Below are 19793 nucleotides of genomic sequence, written 5' to 3'. Positions count from 1 at the left end.
CTTTTTTTAGTCATCAAATTTCAACATGGTATTAGAGCTACAGGCTGAAAATTGCAGTTTGAACAACAGACAGTAGTTTGGGACAACAAATAGTGGTTTGGACAACAAACTGAATTTTTGGACAACAAATTGATATTTTGGGATAGCAAGGTGAAATTTCACACAGACTGAACTTTTGGGACAACAAGGTGTGCTGGAAAGTTCATTTCTCCATTTTTTTGGTTTTGTAAATTTTGGACAACAGTCATGGCCATGTTCTTAAGGATAGAGGACAGACTGGATGGGATATCCAACTATGCCGTTTGGAAGGACATAATTCAGATAGTGTTTGAGGAGGCAACAATTTGGGACATAGTGCGACAAGTGTTTGTACCTCCTACTGCTGTAGATGAACTTGATGAATTCACAAAAAATAATGCAGAGGCAAAAACGATTTTGATGGACAGTCTGAAGGATCACGTGGTTCCTCAGGTGAGAGGAAACACATATGCATATTAGATGTGGACAACTCCAACCACTCTCTATCAGAGTACCAATGAGAGCAGAAAGATGGTACTCAAAGAACAATTGAAGAACATCAATATGACAAAGGCTGAAAGTGTAGATCATTATCTTGGCAGGGTCAAACAGGTACGTGATGATTTGACTGCTATTGGTGAGACAGTTGCACCCACAGAGTTAGTCAGGATAGCTGTAGCGAGACTTCCTAAGTCTTGGGAGGTCTTTGGAGATGCTGTTGCCTCTAGGGAGAATCTTCCCAATTGGGATAGATTTTGGGATGATTGTGCAGCATGAGATACAGAAGACTGGCAGTGGTGGGGTGAAGATAGCAAATGAGGAGGATGTAGCCTTGACAGTTAGGGGGAAGAACAAAGGGAAGGCCAAGAAAGGGGCCTCATCAGATGGGGCTAAGGGAAAGGAGGAGGAGAAGAAGAAAGATACGGATATGTCCAAAGTCAAATGTTGGGCATGTCAGAAGATGGGACACTATGCTGCTATGTGTCCTGAGAGGAAGAACAAGGGGAAGAAGGGTACTGCAGCTTCAGCAGAGGTGGAGCAGTTTGCTTCACAGTTTGACCAAGACTTTGCATTTATTACTTCTACATTTAGTAGGAGTACATCATCTGATGTGTGGTACATAGACAACGGGGCTTCCCGCCATATGACAGGTGCACGAGAGTTCTTTTCAGAGCTTGCAGAGAGGGCACTTGATATTGAGATTGTACTAGGAGATGATCGCACTGTGAGAGCTGTTGGTGTGGGGACTGTGACCTTTGAGAGGGAGTCTTTGCCTCCTTTGAAGGTCATGGATGTTTTGTATGTTCCAGGGATGAAGAAGAACTTGATTTCAGTGTCTTCTATGGAGGAGAAAGGGTTTGACGTCACTTTCTCAGGAGGGCAGGTATTGATGCATCCCAGGGGAGCTTCCATCACTTCGGTCAAAGTGATTGGAGTCCGCTTTGGGAAACTATACAGGTTCAGTTTTCAATCGGCAGGAGCATTGGTGAGTAGCACATCTGGTAGCACTCACACCAATACCACCAACAGTAAAGACTTGTGCGAGTTATGGCATTGGAGGATGGCGCATATGCATCATGGAGCTTTGAGAATACTGAGGGAGATCACTACTGGAGTTCTTGATTTCAGTGTTGATCATTATGAGGTCTGCAGAGAGTGTGCTTTGGGCAAGTACACCAAGTTACCATTCCCAGTGAGCGACAACAAATCTACAGGTATACTAGACTTGATCCATACTGATGTTGGTGGCCGTATGTCTCATGTGTGTTTGGGTGGTTATGAGTATTATGTTATATTTATCGATGACTAGTCTAGGAGGACTTGGATATATTTCCTGAAGACCAAGGGTGAGGTCTTCAGTCACTTTAAAGAGTTCAAAGCTCTTGTGGAAAAGAAGACAGGTAGGCAGATTCGGGTCTTGAGGTCAGGCAATGGTGATGAGTACACTAATGGTGGGTTTTTTGACTTCTATGCACAACAGGGCATTAGGAGAGAGTTCACAGTTCCTTAGAACCCCCAAGTTCCAACAGAATGGGGTGTCTGAAAGGAAGAACATAGCTATTGTTGGGGCTGCTAGAGCGATGATTCATGATCAAGGGTTGCCTTTGTTTTTTGTGGGCTGAGGCCTGCAATACTATTGTTTATCTTCAGAACAGGAGTCCTCACAGAGTATTGGGGAATATGACTTCGGAGGAGGGTTTCACTGGAGAGAAGCCTCATGTGGCACATCTTCGTATCTTTGGATGTCTCACATATTCTTATATCCCCAAGGCAGAAGACAAAGCTGGAACCCATGGCAAAGAAGGGTATCTTTATGGGTTACAATGAGACTTCGAAGGCCTATCGGATCTTCATTCCTTCTAAATGAACAGTAGTGATTAGGAGGGATGTGAAGTTCGAGGAGGAGAGGGCCTATCGGAGATCACAGGAGTATGATGAGAGAGAGTCACAGACTTCTCCTCAACAGGGAGGTCAGGTACAGGGAGCAGGACCTCAGGGTTCTGGATTGACTAGTACAGGAGGTACTTTAGTGTTAGTGACATCTGGGGCATGAGTGGCGAGTTCACTGAGCACGTCTTTAGGGAGTCCACTGGTACAGAGTTCACATGGCACTTCAGCTAACATAGGCACAGGTGCCAGTACAGGTTCTTCGAGGACAGGTGCTGGTACAAACACACCAGGGTTAGTTGGCAGACCTTCAGGTTCACCAGACTGGGGGGCAGAGGATGAGGTTCCCTATGGGTAAGCTTCTTCAGGGAAGAGGAGGCCCAAGTGGGTTCAAGACACGTTGAAGGAAGTTGAGTCCATTGGTCCTCCGAAGAGCGTGAATAGGGAGAGTGTGCCACCTGAGCGATTTTGCAGTTATGTAGCCAAGGCTACGAACATTGTTGACTCTGAGCGTACTATCTATGAGGAGGCTGCCAGCCAGGAGGTATGGAGAGAGGCTATGGTGGAGGAGTATGCCTCTATCATTAAGAACAATGTTTGGGAAGTGGTGCCTAGGCTCGAGGGCAAGTCAGTTGTGACTTCCAGGTGGCCCTACAAGATCAATCATGCTGCAGATGGCAGCGTTGAGAAGTTCAAGGCGAGGTTTGTGGCTAGAGGGTTCTCACAAATAGAGGGAGTTGACTATGATGAGACTTTCGCTCCCGTAGCTTGGTACACTTCTATCCGGTCCCTTATTCCTATTGCTACAGAAATGGGTTGGCAGATCCATTAGATGGATGTGAAGGCCGCATCTCTGAACAAAGTTATAGAGGAGGAGGTGTATGTTGAGCAGCGACAGGGCTTTGAGGTACTTGGGCGGGAGACCCATGTATGCAGGTTGAGGCGAGCACTCTAAGGACTTAAGCAAGCTCCGAGAGTTTGGAATTCGAGGATTGATACTTACTTGAAACAGATGGGTTTCACGAAGAGTGATGCAGATCCGAACCTATACTACATTGTTGCAGGGGATGATTCGCTCATTCTTGTGTTGTATGTTGATGACTTGTTCATTACTGGGGCAAAGAGATTGATTAGTGGTTGCAAGGAGGATCTTGCTATGGAGTTCGAGATGAAGGACATTGGGCTGATGCATTATTTTTTGGGGCTTGAGGTGTGGCAGGAGGAGGGGCATATCTTTCTGGGGCGGGGCAGTACGCTTTGGATGTGTTGAGCAGATTTCACATGGCAGACTGTAGACCCATGTCTATACCTATGATCACCTATTGGAAGAAGCTTCATGCTTCAGATTTTAGTTTGGTGGATCCCACTTTGTATAGCTAGCTTATTGGGTCCTTGATGTATTTGGTCAACACTACGTCAGATATATGCTTTGCAGTGAACACACTTATCTAGTTCATGGTTGAGCCCAAGAAGGTGCAATGGGTAGCTGCAAAGCACATTTTTCGCTATGTGTAGGGGACTGTTGATTATGGTTTGGACTATAGGCGGGGAGATGGAGTGAGGTTGGCAGATTACACAGATTTAGATTGGGCAGGCTGTGCTTCTGACAGGAAAAGCACTTCAGGGTGTTGCTTCGGATTGGGTTCGGTAGTTGTGTTGTGGTTCAGTCGAAAGAAAAAGTCAGTTGCTTTGAGCTCTTCTGAGGCTGAGTATATGGCTGCTAGTCAGGCTAGTTGTGAGGCCATTTGGCTTCACAAGTTGTTGTGAGGAGTCGGAACCTCCCTCAAACATCCTGAGTCATTTCATGGTAATGTTAAAAATTTAAGTAAAAGGATGAAAATGAAAGATAAAGGAGAATGTCACTTTTAATTTAAGAATCTAACATTACCATGAATTGCATAACATTAGTAGGGAAATATGGTAAAATACTAGGTTTCCCCTTTCATAAATCATTGTTTACAAGAAAATTTAAGGGGGGACGCATAGCCCATTTTGACGGGGGATGCCCAGTGTCCCCCTTTTGGGGAGTCACATCCCCTACAGTGGGGAAACGTCCCCCCTGTGTCTCCCCACGTCTCCCCGAAAGGGGGATGTGGGGAAATGTTTCCCCTGACGTCCCCCCGTCCCGGGTGCGTGGGGTGCGCGCACCCTACCCTGTGAGATGCGTCCCCGTGGAACACTGAAGCAGACCGAAGTGCTGGATCAAGTTGGGTGGCTTAACTTGGAGGGTTTGACTAGGTGTGACCTAATTAATGACTAGAAGGTCTAGGTGTGTCTCTTGTTGAACACAATAATTTCTCTATTGAAAAGGTTGTTGGGGTTTTCCGCTTGGTGGGTTTTCCCAAGGTAAATATTGTCTTTTCTCTGTGCATTGTGATCTCTATTGTTCTATTGTTCTCGTATGGTTGAATTTTTCAAGTATAATTGCTGAATGATATATTGGAATAATTGAAAGAAGATCAACATCAAAAGTAATTTTCAATTTTTCAAAATATTGTGCTAGTTTCTCTTGCACTTAGAAAATCAACACTTCTTACACGTATCCAACTCTGCAATATGAGGTACGATATGATCTTTGACCCTGTCTTGGATAATACGCCTAGCTTTGGAATCCTCCTTGATGTAGGTCACTAATTGTGTTGGATCTGTCGGTACGATAGCATTAGATCTTGCATCCTTCTTTAATCCATGCTCCTCCAGCAACAAAAGTATCCTAGATTTCCAGATACCAAAGTTTGATGCACCATCAAGTCTACCTTGATCCCTCAAACCCGCTGAAGCCATTTCTGAAAGCCTTGAACAATGAACCCCTATAGATCTGAAGAAAATCGACCTATGTGATGAAAACCTTGATTTCTCTTTCGAAACCCTAGCGCTAAGATAAAGAAACACCGAAGTGCTGTAGAAGCTTTGATACCATGTGAAATTTATACTACCCAAAAGGTGCTATTAACACAGTAAAATTTTCTGATTACTTATGCACAACAAAATTAACTTTTCAACTGAAAATGATGAATATAAAAACATGAACACCACCATTCACTAAATTAAAATGCAACGGAATATAAGAGAAAACAGTCACACAAATACCACATATATTTTGACAAATGTCCCTAGAAAAATCCCAAGATGGGGAAAACTAATTTTTAGGATGAGGGTTTTATTATTAAAATCTTTAGCAAATCTGCTAATGAGAAATTACATTTACTACTTGCTTAACACTGGAAAATCTCCGACAAAATTGATCTTCACCTCAGTTAATCAAAATGAATTGAGAAACCTCATGGTCTCCCATTACAAATCTACTCGTCCCTCTAGAGAGAAACCTTGTTTCCGGCACAGCCTTGTATGGTCTCACGTGTGGCCTTCTAAAATTGACACGCCCTAGGTAGAAACTGGCCTCTGGATCTCCCTCTGCACTCACATGGTCTCCTAGAGAAGTTTCAGTTTCCACACGTGTGGCTTCTCTAATCAACTCGACCTCCTTTTGAAGCTCACGACCTCCCTATAAAAAAATTTGGCCTCTTGTAGAAAAGAACTCAACTAGCAAAACCTCCCCCTAAAACTTAGAAGCTAGAAGTCTCTTGGATGAAGAATAAACCCTGCATTTTTTTCTCAATTACTACTGCTGAAACCCTCTTGGTGTCTCACTGAAAACTCACCCAACAATACTCAACTCAATGTGCTCCAATGCTGCCCATCAATTTCCCTTTATAATCTCTCATTCACAAATGAACAACTGAGATTAGAAGTTATATTGTCTCAATCAATGGCTAAGATCATCTTAGAAACTTTCAAGAAGCTTCTAGAGGCAAATCGACCTTATCTCAACTAATGCCAATTAATTAACCAATTTTCCTAAGTTTTAACTTGGGAAATATTTAAAAATCATTAATTAACTTAATTAAGACATTTTCCCTAGGTGAAACTTAGGAAAAATTACATGGGTTTGGAGATAATTCATTTCTCTGTGTTCCTAGCCCTAGTGACACCTCTTGAGGCTAGAACACCTGTCCGAGCTACAATATTTAACATAAACATCTTTCTTGTGATTTATATTAATGACTTACAAATTTGGTAGCTTGATGATTGGATTAGGGTTTCTGAATACTTAGCCATAGACCTACTTTTTTCTTAAGATTTGAACAATATCTATATATTAAATGTTAGATACAAGATTATACAATAGAAAAAAATATTTTGTTTTTATTAAAAAAATTGACTTGGTTTATTAAACAATAAGGGTGCAGATAAGAATGTTTGGATTAGTTTATGTTGTCCCTATACCGTTGAACTTGCATCTTAGATGTGTTTCCTCTAGTAGTTGTTTTGTTAAAAAGCTTCCTTTGTGAGGACTTGTAAATAAATTGTTTGATGAGTGCTAATTTCGTAGTTAACGAAACTCAAGTATGTATATGTTAACTGATAGTTAAGTGCAAATTTAATGTTTTGACGACTCTTCTTTAAACTCATGAAAAATACGACCAGGAATTTTATGGATGCATACGTCTAGATTATTATTTTGTCTTTAATGTGATTCAAATGGCTATATCTTACTAACGCGATTAACTATTATCATGTGAATGTATAGAAAGATGTTCATCTGGGACATTTTTGATTCCTTGGTTGCATATGCTAAATGGCTTCTGTGAAACAGGTGGAGTATCTTCCAGTCATTTTTCCTGCAGAAAGTAAAATGGGAAATCCAACCTTTTATGCTAGGAAGGTAATCATTAGAATCGATCTTAGACTATTCTATCTTGTTTTTAGATTGTGTATTCTTATAGACAGTGTGGAAAAGAATTCAATGTATGCTCATTTGATATTTATACAATGCATGCATGGCAATTGAATAATGATTAGTGTGCTAGACCTTTTATGTCTGAGCCTTTAGCTTGTTATGCCTTAGTTTATGCTTTCAATTCTGTAAACTAAAGTTATATATTATTTTCCCTTTGTAGGAGAGTTTTACTTTGTGTTTCTGTTGGATCAGTTGATTCTAATGTTTTAGGCTGGGTTTGGATTATAAAGATTGTTATAGGATTTATTCTCCATATGTATTGCCCAACATACCTGCTGGTCACTGTATACATATGAAAAGGTCACAGAATGACAAACAGGTAAACAAATGTTTCATAGGGACCAGTCCCCACATTAGAATCCATGTTTTGGCCATTTTAGTGTTTCAGGGTGTTAACCCTCATTTTTTTGAGGTCTTAACACTTGTAATTTTGATCACACATGGAAAAGCATGTGATGGACTAGAGGTACATAGTTGATACACACTTTCATGGAGGTTGTTTCCATTATGACAGCTTTGCTGATGGGTATCTTTCTGGCTTAGATGTGGACTCTAAAACAGACAAGGATGCTGGGTGAAATGGTTCAACTGCTAACGTTGCTAAGTGAGCAAAAAATTCCAGAAGCATTTTGTGCAAGGTGGGATCATGATTCAGGAAATTGGCTTCCTTTGTCTGAGAGATAAAGAGGCTATATTTGATGCTAAAACTTATAGAAGAAGGCCCCAGTCATTTACATTCCACTGGGGAAATCAGTGAAGAGTAAGGTCTCTATGAAGAGGTTTATGCTCCTTCTCCCTCCTGTGAGCCAGAAAACTATGATGGATGGATTTACTATTCAAAAAGTCTTGAGGAGATGGATGAAGTGAGTGGTAAACAGGGTTTTGTTGAAGAGATAAATCAAGAGACTCTGGGCATCTTGAGAATGAGGCAATTAGTAGAGAGAGCATGACAGAATCACACCTAGTATGACGCCAAGATAGAGAATGGCTTTTGTACCTTGAAAGTCTTAAAGAATTCATTGACAAAAAAGATCTTACAACAACATAATTGAATGTGTCATCTCAAGAAGAAAACAATAGTGAAGAGTCCCATCTTTATATATCTTCCATTGCCTGCTTTCCTCCATTTATGAATTGTAACTACTCCTTTAATACTGCATTGATCTCCATACTGTAATTGAATATTGAAATCCATTACCATCATGCGAAGGATGTTTTCTATTACAGTGTGAGATGACAGAGGAGAGCGCACGCTTGTTGTTGGGATCTTGGGTTGAGCAATGCTTCTCTCACTTGCCTTATATTCTTCCATAAGTTTATATGCCTGCTTCCACCTGTCTGATCTCCAACACTACATGATGACCATGTTTCATATGCTGATGCTATTGCATCCTTCAACGATGAGCGCTTGCCTCCACTACGCGAGGTAGTTAGGTACTAATGTCACCAGGGGGATAATTACTCTGTCCCTTTGTATTGAATGCTTCTGCCTCCAATTTCTAGTTTGTTCTGTGCTTAATACCTTAATGCCATAATATTTGGGTTTGCCAATCGTGGAATTGGTTTATTTTGGATTTTATGTTAGGAGCACTTTATTATAAAGTGACTTTATGTTGCGATAAAGTTATAATGTAATGTTGACTTCTGATGTAATAATGACTTAAGGTCACTTGATTAGGTGATAGAAGTTATGACTTGGAGGTTACATAACGTATCATAATGTATGTTTGTTGCCTTGTGTTTGAGTGTATGTAATAAGACATTATACAATGGAATGATCTGAACTAACCGTCTTTTTCTTTTCCTTGCGTCTTTTTTGCATCTAGAATTGTGTATGAATAATTGTGATAGAATCACACTTAAATGTTTCTCATCTTTTGTTAGCTTTAAGACTGAAAAGTACCACTGTCTTGTGCACCTATATATTTTACGTAGTACCATTCTTCCTTGTGAACAAATATTATTTAATCAATGTATTTGTGAATTATTTTTTAACATTAATGTATGTTTTATCTATACTAGGAATGTGTGAAATTGTAGAGTTGTTGGTTGAGTTGTTCTATGCTTGACAATTGCATGTGTCAAATTTCAAGTGTTTTGTTAGTTTATCTACGTTGTCTTCCATTGTGTATTACTATTAGCAATATATGATCTGAATATATACTATTAGCAATATATACTATTAGCAATATATATTGTGTTTGAGTGTATGTAATAAGACATTATACAATGGAATGATCTGAACTAACCGTCTTTTTCTTTTCCTTGCGTCTTTTTTGCATCTAGAATTGTGTATGAATAATTGTGATAGAATCACACTTAAATGTTTCTCATCTTTTGTTAGCTTTAAGACTGAAAAGTACCACTGTCTTGTGCACCTATATATTTTACGTAGTACCATTCTTCCTTGTGAACAAATATTATTTAATCAATGTATTTGTGAATTATTTTTTAACATTAATGTATGTTTTATCTATACTAGGAATGTGTGAAATTGTAGAGTTGTTGGTTGAGTTGTTCTATGCTTGACAATTGCATGTGTCAAATTTCAAGTGTTTTGTTAGTTTATCTACGTTGTCTTCCATTGTGTATTACTATTAGCAATATATCTTGTTTCTTCTTTGTCCTCTGGCTACATTTCAAATTAAATGTGTAGTCTACACATATCTCTGTATTAGAAGTTTTGGTAAATAATGTTGCCTCTCACTATTGCCAACAAATTTTTCTGACATATTTTTGCTTACTACCCTTTTTATGTACACGAGTTTCTTACCCACGTTGCAGGTTGGATATGCTATGGCAAAGGCAATTAATGTTGTACAAACAGAACATTCATATGGTGATTTAGTTCTTGCTTCAAGAGCATCACATCTAGGATTGGTGAGAACAACTTCTTATTATACGCATATGAAGAAAATTTGTCACTAGGGGATGTTAGGAGTCAGGATCACTTCATCATACTTGTTTTTTGTTTTTTCATAAGCTTTTGATGGGAAAAGTACAACGAATGGCAATGACTATTATTGCAATGATGTTTGACTATTCAATTACCTTTTCTGTTTCTGAAGGTTTTCTTTTAAGCATTTTTTATTCCTGCACTAATTATTTTCCAATATTTCAACTTTAATTATCTATTGTTGGATTTTGAGAGAACATGTGTTTATTGTCTGTAATTAGTTGTTAGATATTGCTAGAAAGCTCTAAGCATGCACAAATTTTGTTTTAAAATATTGATAATAGTCTGTACTTTTCTGTTTTTTAACCAATAAATTGCATCATGTGTAATATCTAATTTTATGCTAGTAAATGAATTTGTTCCCTAGGCGATTGGTTGATCAAAGATTTAATGGCTATTGATAGACTAGTTACTTTGAAAATTTGCTGCAATAATTGATTTATTTTTCCTACTTATTTATAATAAGTTATTCACTAAAGCTTCAGTGAATACCAAAATAAATTCAGTTGCAGACTTCACAAATTATGAACTGAAAATTAAAAGGCAAGAGAAACATCAGCGTATGAACAATCACATTGACACACTTTTTTTTGGACAATCGTCCCCGGAAAAGCCGAATGTGGGAAAACCGGTGTAGCAGATCTGAGGATTCTTATTATTGGCAGTAAATATCTGAATACAATTTGGATGCCCTACAAAAAAACGGCAATCCACTCAGAGAAGATAATTGAGAATTTTCTCACACTAATTCTGGAGATTTTGCTCTGTCCCCAATATAGGCAATGATTTTGATGACATGTAGGCATTTGTTGTAGCATGATTTTTTTTGGATGCTAGAGGCCATCTAGAGCCTATTTGTTCATGTATTTTTGGTTCAGAGATGGATTGCACTCGGTGCTATTTTGGTTATGTGCACCCTTACATGCTATGTAAATGAGAACTTTTGCATATTTGTGTATAAATGGTTTGGATTCATATGGATGCACATGAATGCATATGTTTTTCTTTAAAATATGAATATTTTGTGTTTTTGGTAATCTGTGTTTTTTCCGGGTTTTTACTGTTCCGGTCCAGTTCTGACCGGTTCCCGGTCCACATGGTTTTTCGGTTCGATCACTGGTTCGGTTCTGATAACATTGATAACTAAGTTATTAATTATCTATGTCCTATTGCACATGATAATGTGAGTAGGAAAGGTTGAGACATTGAAATTTTAATTTTCAATTTTTATATTGCTAGCTGGAATGCTCTGGGAAAGTTTCTAGAGAATGTAGAGATAATAGTATATAGCATATATTTAATTGTCAGATAAATTTGTGTATAAAGGATGGCTGTGTCATTAACAATTTAATTGGATCAATCTTATCCACCTCTAGGTGAAGACTACTCTTAGAACAGTAGATACATAGACTATAACATGTTCTCAAACAGTGTACAGTTTCATTTACCATTGTAACTATCTGGGAATTTTTAGATTTTAAGGAATATTTCAAGGAGGATGACAGGCTGATCATCATGTAGAGTTGAATTATTCAGATGATAAGGATGTAGATCCATTTCAAGGAAAGGGTTGGGATTTGATGTTGATCTTTATGTGCAAGATGCATTGCATGATGTTGTAACCTGTCAGAACTTGAATGCTTGTTCTGAGACTTAGGGTTCATAAATATATATTTACCTCCTACAGTTGAGGTTTTGCATTGGACATTTTCAATTCTTCTGTGAAATCTCAAGATGCCAAATTATGGATTTCAGTTATAAAATCCTACTAATTATTTCCACTAGTGCATGTAACAGTCTGTCAATATACTGTTCATGACATGTTGTGTGGCCTCAACCATTGCTAGTTTGCTAGTCTACAAGTTCCATATACTTTCTGGGAGTGAGTGGATCTCTTTTTTGCTGTCCCGATTTTATCGCGATTATTATAGGAAATTATTGCCGGAAATTTTTTTTGGCCGATTTTTTTGAAATTATCGCGATAAAAATTGAAATAATTGTAGGGCTTTGCGGCTGCGGGGTTTTATAACGTTTTTTTGGTTTTTTTTATGAGTTCATTTGGACAGTCGTGCGCGGAGGGCAGAGGAGAACTGGGAGACCAAGCTGGAGAGGGTTTGAAGCTAATTCTAAGTGCTTAGAGGAGAAAATCAAGAGGAGACCACCGATTTCTCCATAGAAACGGTATGTGGATTAATTTTTTTTTGTTTTCATTGTTTAAAAACATTGTTTTTGTATTTTTTTCATTGTTTTTGGTTGGGTAACTTGGTATGGGCACCATTTTTTTTTTTCGTTTTCATTGTTTTTAAAGATTGTTTTTGTATTTCTTCATTGTTTTTGGTTGGGTAACTTGGTATGACTATGGGAACCAATTTTTTTTTTTTTTTTTGTTTTCATTGTTTTTAAACATTGTTTATGTTTTTTTCATTGTTTTTTCCATTTGGTTGGGTAACTTGGGTTTGGAACAGTGTTTTTAAAACCGGAACCGGTGACCGGACCGGTCCACCTAATGAACCGGTTTACCGACCGGAACCGGTCTAACCGGGACTGGTTTGGTCTAAACGAACCGGTTTTACAAAAATACATTAAATAATTAATTTTTAATGAAACAAAACTATTTTAAGATGTAAAACCATGATTCCAAGCCAATAAAGACAAAATATGCAAAGTTTGCTCATTTATATACCATGTAAAGGTGAATATATCAAAATGGCACCGAGTACAATACATATCATCGACAAAATAGCAAAATACATAAGAAATGAGGCTCTAAATGGCCTATAAAGTCCAAAAACAATGCTGCAAGCTATGAGGCCATTGGCCTACTACGAGTCTACACTATACACATGATCAATCATCAAGTTCATCACCACTGCTAGACATAGGATCATCATCAGGAGCTACATAGACATCATCTGGTTCAGAGTCTGAGGATGCCTCAGCCTGATCTGCAACCTCAGTATCAATGCCACCAATGATAATAGAAGTGGACCTAATGGAAGCACGAGTTTGTCGACCTGCACGACTAGTGCCTTCCATTGCTTCTTTGCCTTTCCTTGATGTCGCTACTAATCCTGGTTCTGATGCCGACTCAGAGCAAAAAGTCTGATTTTCAGAGAAGTCAAAGATCATAAAAGTGCTGAGGTCAAGGTCCAAGGAGTGCTCCAAAGGAATAAGAATATAAGAAGGTTTAAATAGTTTGTTCAAGACCTATAAGGCATTTGCATTTTCTCTCTCTGTATTTCAGGGCAAATTCTATGTACTATAGCAAGGTGAGCCAAGACTTTGAAAGAGAACCAAAAAGCTTATGTTATATCAGATATAAAGGCCGAACTTCCTCACTAGAAATTAAGGAGAAGTTACACTGGAGTTCTGATGACTGTACATGTTAATGTGAAAGTTCCTGTGGACATCAGAAACTCTTTGAATTACATTACCTCGCGAACATCCAAAATAACACCTCTATGAAAAATCAGAACTCTGACATCCGAGTTTCTTTGGACAGTGACATCTAAATTACAAAAAAGTGGAATTTTGTAACCTAACTTATTGACAGATTTAAGGCGTTTTTTATGACAACTAGAAACAATAATACTTGTCCAAGATCTGAGCTATCGTTGGCATCTGAATTTCCTGAAGTTTAAAGTAGACATGGAAGCATCAAAGTCTAATATAATGAAGCATCTAAGGATTGGGAGGAGTTTTATATGGCAAATACAAGGAGTATACATGAGAAATATTAACCTATAGGCTATGACAAATCCAAACCTGTGGTGTCGATATCAAAATCAGCCTCAACCACAGTCAAAAACCCCTAAACCACAGTCAAATATCCCTAAACCACAGTAAAAAATCCACCTTTTTCCATGTTTTGGTGGGCATGCCTAAAACCGGCCGGTTTAGGACAAAACCGGCCGGTTTGATACAAACCGGCCGGTTTTGTCCTAAACCGGCCGGTTTTCACCGGTTAGGGCTGAAAAATGGAGAAAGGCCCAGTCAAACCGGGTTTTTTGGCCGGTTCAGACCGGCAGCCTTGCTAACCGGCCGGTTTGACCGGTAACCGGTTTTCAAAAACGGTTTTAAAAACTATGGTTTGGAATGGTTGGGTAACTTGTGTTTGAACTTTGGAATGGTTGTTTTAGGTTGGGTAACTTGGGTTTTCATTGTACAATGTAAAAATTAAAAATTAAAATACTAAATTGTAAATTTGTAACTTGTAATTTTGTAAATGCTAAATTGTAATCCTTATTTTCCCATAGGTTCACAACTGCACCAAAACACCATTCAAGACTTCAAGTTTGCAACTTCAAAGTTCAAAAACAAACATGCCAAGGAAATTGGATCCTTTCTGGGGAATATGGTGTACCTAATTCTCCGAATGATAGACTAAACTTGAGTTGCAAGTTGTGTGGCCACCCTATATTTGGGGGGGTGTATAGGTTGAAGTTTCACCTTGCAAAAATCCCTGGAAAAGATGTGGGGCCTTGTAAAAATACAACTCCTAAACTTATCCAAAGAGCCCTGAGAGCATTGGAAAATTTAGCGCAGACTAGAGAGGCTAAAGAAGAACTCAAAAGGCAACTTAAAATGTCAGCTGAAGGAAGTGGGCCAAGTGGCACTGGTTCTACTGCAGCATCAACCAATCCGATAGCCGCCACATCATTTTTTGTTCCTCGAACCACACTTGGTTCACAGCCATATATCAGTTCAATGCTAAAAAGAACTGAGAAAGAACAAGATGACAAGTTGCTGGCAAAATTTCTCCTCTGGAGTGATATTCCTTTCAGCATGGTAAGGAATAATCCATTTTTCCAACCTCCTTTTGATGCTATTTCCAGTGTTGGCCCAGGGTACAAAATCCCTTCTTATCATGATTTTAGAGGCTGGATTCTTCAAAATGAAAAGCGTGACTGCACCCAAAGATTGGAGGATTTTAGGGCATCATGGGCACAAACAGGATGCACTGTTATGTCAGATGGTTGGACTGATCAAAAGGGGAGAACCCTTATAAACTTCTTGGTTAGTTGTCCCAAGGGGACTATGTTTATCAAATCTGTTGATGCATCTGCACAAATCAAAGATGCAAGAACTTTATGTGATTTGCTAGATGTGTTTATTTTGGAGGTGGGTGAACAAAATGTTGTCCAAGTCATAACGGACAATGCTGCAAATTATGTTGCTGCTGGCAGGATGCTTATGGACAGGCATCTTACTTTATTTTGGACACCTTGTGCTGCACAGTGTATTGATTTGATGTTGGAGGACATAGGGAAAATTCCCTTTGTCAAAGATATTGTTGATTCATCCAAAAGCACTACAAAATTTATATATAACCACACATCTGTGCTTAGCTTGATGAGAAGATTCACCAACAACAAAGAGTTGGTGCGCCCCGCCATTACACGGTTTGCCACCAGTTTCATATCTCTTCAATCCCTCTTGAATTCTATGTGGGATGTGAAGAGAATGTTTCTTTCAGAGGAGTGGCGTGCTTTGCCAATGAGCCACAAACCAGAGGGAGAGGTCGTATGCAGACTAGTTACATACCAGGAAGACTTCTGGGTGGGAGTGCAGGAGGTGTGCGCCGTTACTGAACCTTTGGTAAAGGTTCTTCGGTTGGTTGATGGTGAGAAGCCCGCAATGGGCTATTTGTATGAGGCCATGGACAGGGCCAAAGAAGCCATTCGGGCCTACTATGATGATAAGGGAGATGAGCGATGGGGAGTTTCAGAGACAACTCCTCCTATGGGGAGTGATTGATGAGCGATGGAATAACACACTCCATCGTCCCATTCATGCTGCTGGGCTTTTCCTGAACCCTGCATTTTCTTATGCATGTGGGTTTGATTTTGATGCTGAGATCATGGATGGATTCTTATCCTGTGTCCAGAAGATGGTGCGATCTCCAGAACAACGTATAGAGATCTCTAAACAAATTGAGACATATAGGATGACAGGTGGTACATTTGGCTTTGAGATGGCTGTCAATGATAGAACGATTAAAATGCCGGGTATTTTTTAGTTTGTAACTTTGTTTCAAATTTCATTGTCTCTTCAAATTCCATTTTTTCTTATGTTTATTTAAAATTTTATTTATAATTTTGTTGTAGATGCATGGTGGAAAATGTATGGTGGCAGGGTACCCCTTCTGCAAAAGCTTGCCATTCGCATCCTTAGCCAAACATGTAGCTCCTCAGGATGTGAGTGCAACTGGAGTGTATTTGAAAAAATACACAACAAGAAGTGCAACAGGTTAACACTTAAACATTTAAAATATTGCAAATTTCCAAATAAATTTTTGAATTTATTAAACAATATTTTTTTTATAATTATTAATTATTATTTCATGATCTTTGTACAGGTTGGAGTCCCAGCGACTTAATGACATGGTCTACGTCTACTACAATCTTCGATTGTGGGTGAGGCAACTTGAGAGGACATCTGATGTGGATGCCATCTCATTGGATGGGATTGACACCATTGCTGCATGGAGGGTTGAGGCCGAGAGGCCTCTCATGGAGTCTGTTGATGATTGGTTAGTGCAGGATGTAGTGGAGGAGGAGGAGGAGGAACAGGAGGAGGAGGTGACACCACCTGCCCGGGCTACCACTGCCACCAGTAGAGGACGTGGTCTACCTCCTATACCTCCTACTTCTAGTTCTTCAGCTTCTAGAGCACATTAGACTCCACTGCCATCTCCACCAGCACGGGCACCAGCATCTACATCTAGAGGGAAAGGGAAAGCTGTGGCATTTTCTCGCAAGAGGGGCAGAGGAAATCAATAGGATTAGACTTTCATTTTGTTGTATATGACATTATGACATGATGAGATACATTATCATATTTTTTGTTGATATTTTGAGGCTGAGTTGGGACCCAGAAGTCAGGACTTACTATTTAGGACATGATTCAATGTTATGTGTGATTTTAGTGCTAGAAATGATATTAAACATCTTATATATTAGTTTTTTTTTTTTATCATATTTATGTATCAATGTATTTATTTTATGTTGTAGATGGTTTAGATATTAAAAAAATTGAAAAAAAATGAAAAAAATGAATATTTTTGTACCAAACGATTATTTCCTGATAATTATGATAATTACCGATTTTTTCCTTGCGCCGATATTATCCCGATAACAATTAATGCAACATTGCAATTTACAACTTTAAACCATTGTAGCAAACTTTACACACTCAGATATTTAATTCTTTTTTCGCTAAGCAAATTATTTGATTAAGTCTTGTGGATGCAAGGCTGTTTTTGCATCACAATGGCCTTCTAACAAGTAAGCCTTTCTTTCAAACAAGTTTCCTTTTGAAGAAAATGAGTTTCCTTTTCTTTACAAAGTAATTGTGAATTGTGATTCCCAAAAGATTCAATATAGGAGAAGATTGGCTACATTAAAGAACTTTGGTATATTTATGAAGTGGAGAATTAATAACACATTTATTATGCAATCATACTCTGTTACAATTTTTTGCGTAACCTTCTGAATGAATTTTATGACTATCTATTGCCTTGATGACTTTGAAGACATTGCTGCCATTCTTGGAATAGGTTATCTGGTTGTTTAATATGCATAGTTTTCTTTGTTGTAGCTGTTTCTAGCGTTGAATAGTAGTTGTCAGCTAATTGTGTGTGTTTATCCGTAGCTGATGCAATATACTGAAGACACTATTTCCTATGAATTGTGTCTCATTTATGCAATAGAACTTGCATTTTCTTTATTATAATTCAAGGCATATCAGCAATTAAATAACTCCATATCAAGCTTGTATGTCTTGTTTCTTGGTTAAGCCCTAAACATCCTGATTTTGATTAATTGCAGGTTCCACCTTCAGCATATGTGGTTGAGATGGCAAAAATGGAAAGGGTAAGCTGCTTTTCATCTTTTTCGTCACATTTTGGAATCCTTGTGGAAAGGAATTGTGGTCAAATATCATGCGTGAGAATACAATGACCATTCTAGGTAGTTCTTGTAGCTGGTTTTAACAAGTAGAAGGGACTGTGAAGAGGCTGTTGCTGCCTAATCCACACTTGGGCTAACATGGAGAAAATCTTTAATCCACTTGGTGTGCCCTTGGAGGCAAGTCTCAAGTTGAGTAGCTGTCACTTAGTTCTCAACTCCTCCATCTCGGCTAACTCCTAGGAAAGCCAAGGGGGGAGGACCTTATGAGACAACTAAGGCTTAATTAAGCTATAGCGAATAGAAAATATTAATCTAGGAGTTAATTGAATTATGCAAGAATACATACACCCATCAACATATAATTCATAAGCATGTAAATATAATTCACAAGTAAATGACATAATGATAAAGAACATTGCCAAAAGTGAATACTTGTGAAAATTAAATGCTTATGCTTGAAAAGCGAAATGCCAAAAAGAAAGAAATCGCTTGCTGCTTGAAAGTAAATTTGGAAAATGAAATGACCTGTTACCTGCTCATATGCACATGGTAGGAAGACCCAATTGCCCAATGGACAAGACACTGCAATTTTTTTGAAGATCAGAAGTTCAGCATGGCATTTTGTCCCTTTTCTCTGTCTTCTTTATGCAAATTCTGTACTCCACGGGGAAATTGTAATAAATGACGCTAGTATGATGAACTTATGTAATGGAATTAGACAATTTGGGCCCTGGTTACTAAGGGAGTCCACTCTAGAGTGTTTTTTTCACTTAATTAATTATTCTCGTTTTTTAACGATGAATAACTAAGTTTTTTCACTCAACCTCCAAAGCTGGAGCGTGTCTTAATAATCGGGCCTTCAGTGTGTTTCTGAGTCTAGGGTCAATGTATATTACCATGTTAGGTCATATCAAAAGTCCTACAGAATTGCATTAGATATATTTAGGAATTTTTAAATAATTAAAAATTTCCCACAGAACGAGTTTTTTTAATTAATTTTGTATGCAATTACTAATAATTAAAAAGTGACACTAGAAAATGTTGTATGGCATGTGAGTACTCAAAATTTACACTTGAGTACCAACATTAGCCTAGTACCCACTTTGGGGTCCCAAAAATAAATATTATCACACGAAAATCCACTTTTACTCATAAAAGTGGAAAAAAGACTAGGAAAATTTGATAATTAATAAGCTGGGGACAGCCCAAAGACATGTTTTGAGTCAACTAAGTGTGACCACCATTTAAGTCAAGTGACTTGGCAAAAGAATGATCAGTTAAGTGATGTTTAAAGCCAAGTTGGAGGCCACCTAAGGGGGGATGAGTTGTCTGCCCCCTGACTGCCTGTTAAGGGGGCTGAGTTGCCCATGTGGAGGGGTCGAGATCACCAGAGATAACAACACAGATTTGTTGTTAGTGCTTGGGTTATGTGGCAACCTAGTCATGAGTTTGAATGGGAGTTAACTCCCACATCCCTCCAGCTGTTCACATGCAACCCCCATACGAGATACTCAGCCAGCTAGGAACACACAGGCCAGACTTAAGAGGCTCTGTGCAGCAAATTGTTGACAGGTGGTTTTTGGTTGAGTTAAGTGGGGATTTTCCACTCCCCTGAACTCACCTCTCATAGCACCCATGGAAACCACCTTTCATACACTAATCCTCGTGTAGAGATACATTGCTAGCAAGAGAAAATACGCTCAACCAGTCTTGGACACTT

General features: G+C 38.6%; 1 protein-coding gene across 4 annotated transcripts in view; it reads left to right on the top strand.

Moving 5' to 3' along the window:
- The window catches only part of LOC149145831 (lysophospholipid acyltransferase LPEAT2-like), a 412491-nt gene that overhangs the window by 100088 nt on the left and 292610 nt on the right, over positions 1-19793 (top strand). Inside the window, exons 6-8 of one of the 4 annotated variants that reach the window (XM_089449180.1) lie at positions 7064-7132; positions 9992-10087; positions 17993-18037. In XM_089449180.1, coding sequence (XP_089305306.1) covers positions 7064-7132; positions 9992-10087; positions 17993-18037 — 210 coding nt within the window. The remainder of the gene's footprint in view (positions 1-7063; positions 7133-9991; positions 10088-17992; positions 18038-19793) is intronic. The other 3 variants (XM_089449181.1, XM_089449182.1, XM_089449183.1) reach the window with 3 other exon arrangements.

This window comes from Pinus tabuliformis, chromosome X, assembly GCF_031772625.1.
Source record: "Pinus tabuliformis cultivar Carrire ecotype Pingquan chromosome X, CPIR1, whole genome shotgun sequence".
NCBI lineage: Eukaryota > Viridiplantae > Streptophyta > Pinopsida > Pinales > Pinaceae > Pinus > Pinus tabuliformis.
The sequence above is the reverse complement of the archived record's forward strand: the minus strand, read 5'-3'. Positions and strand labels throughout refer to the sequence as shown.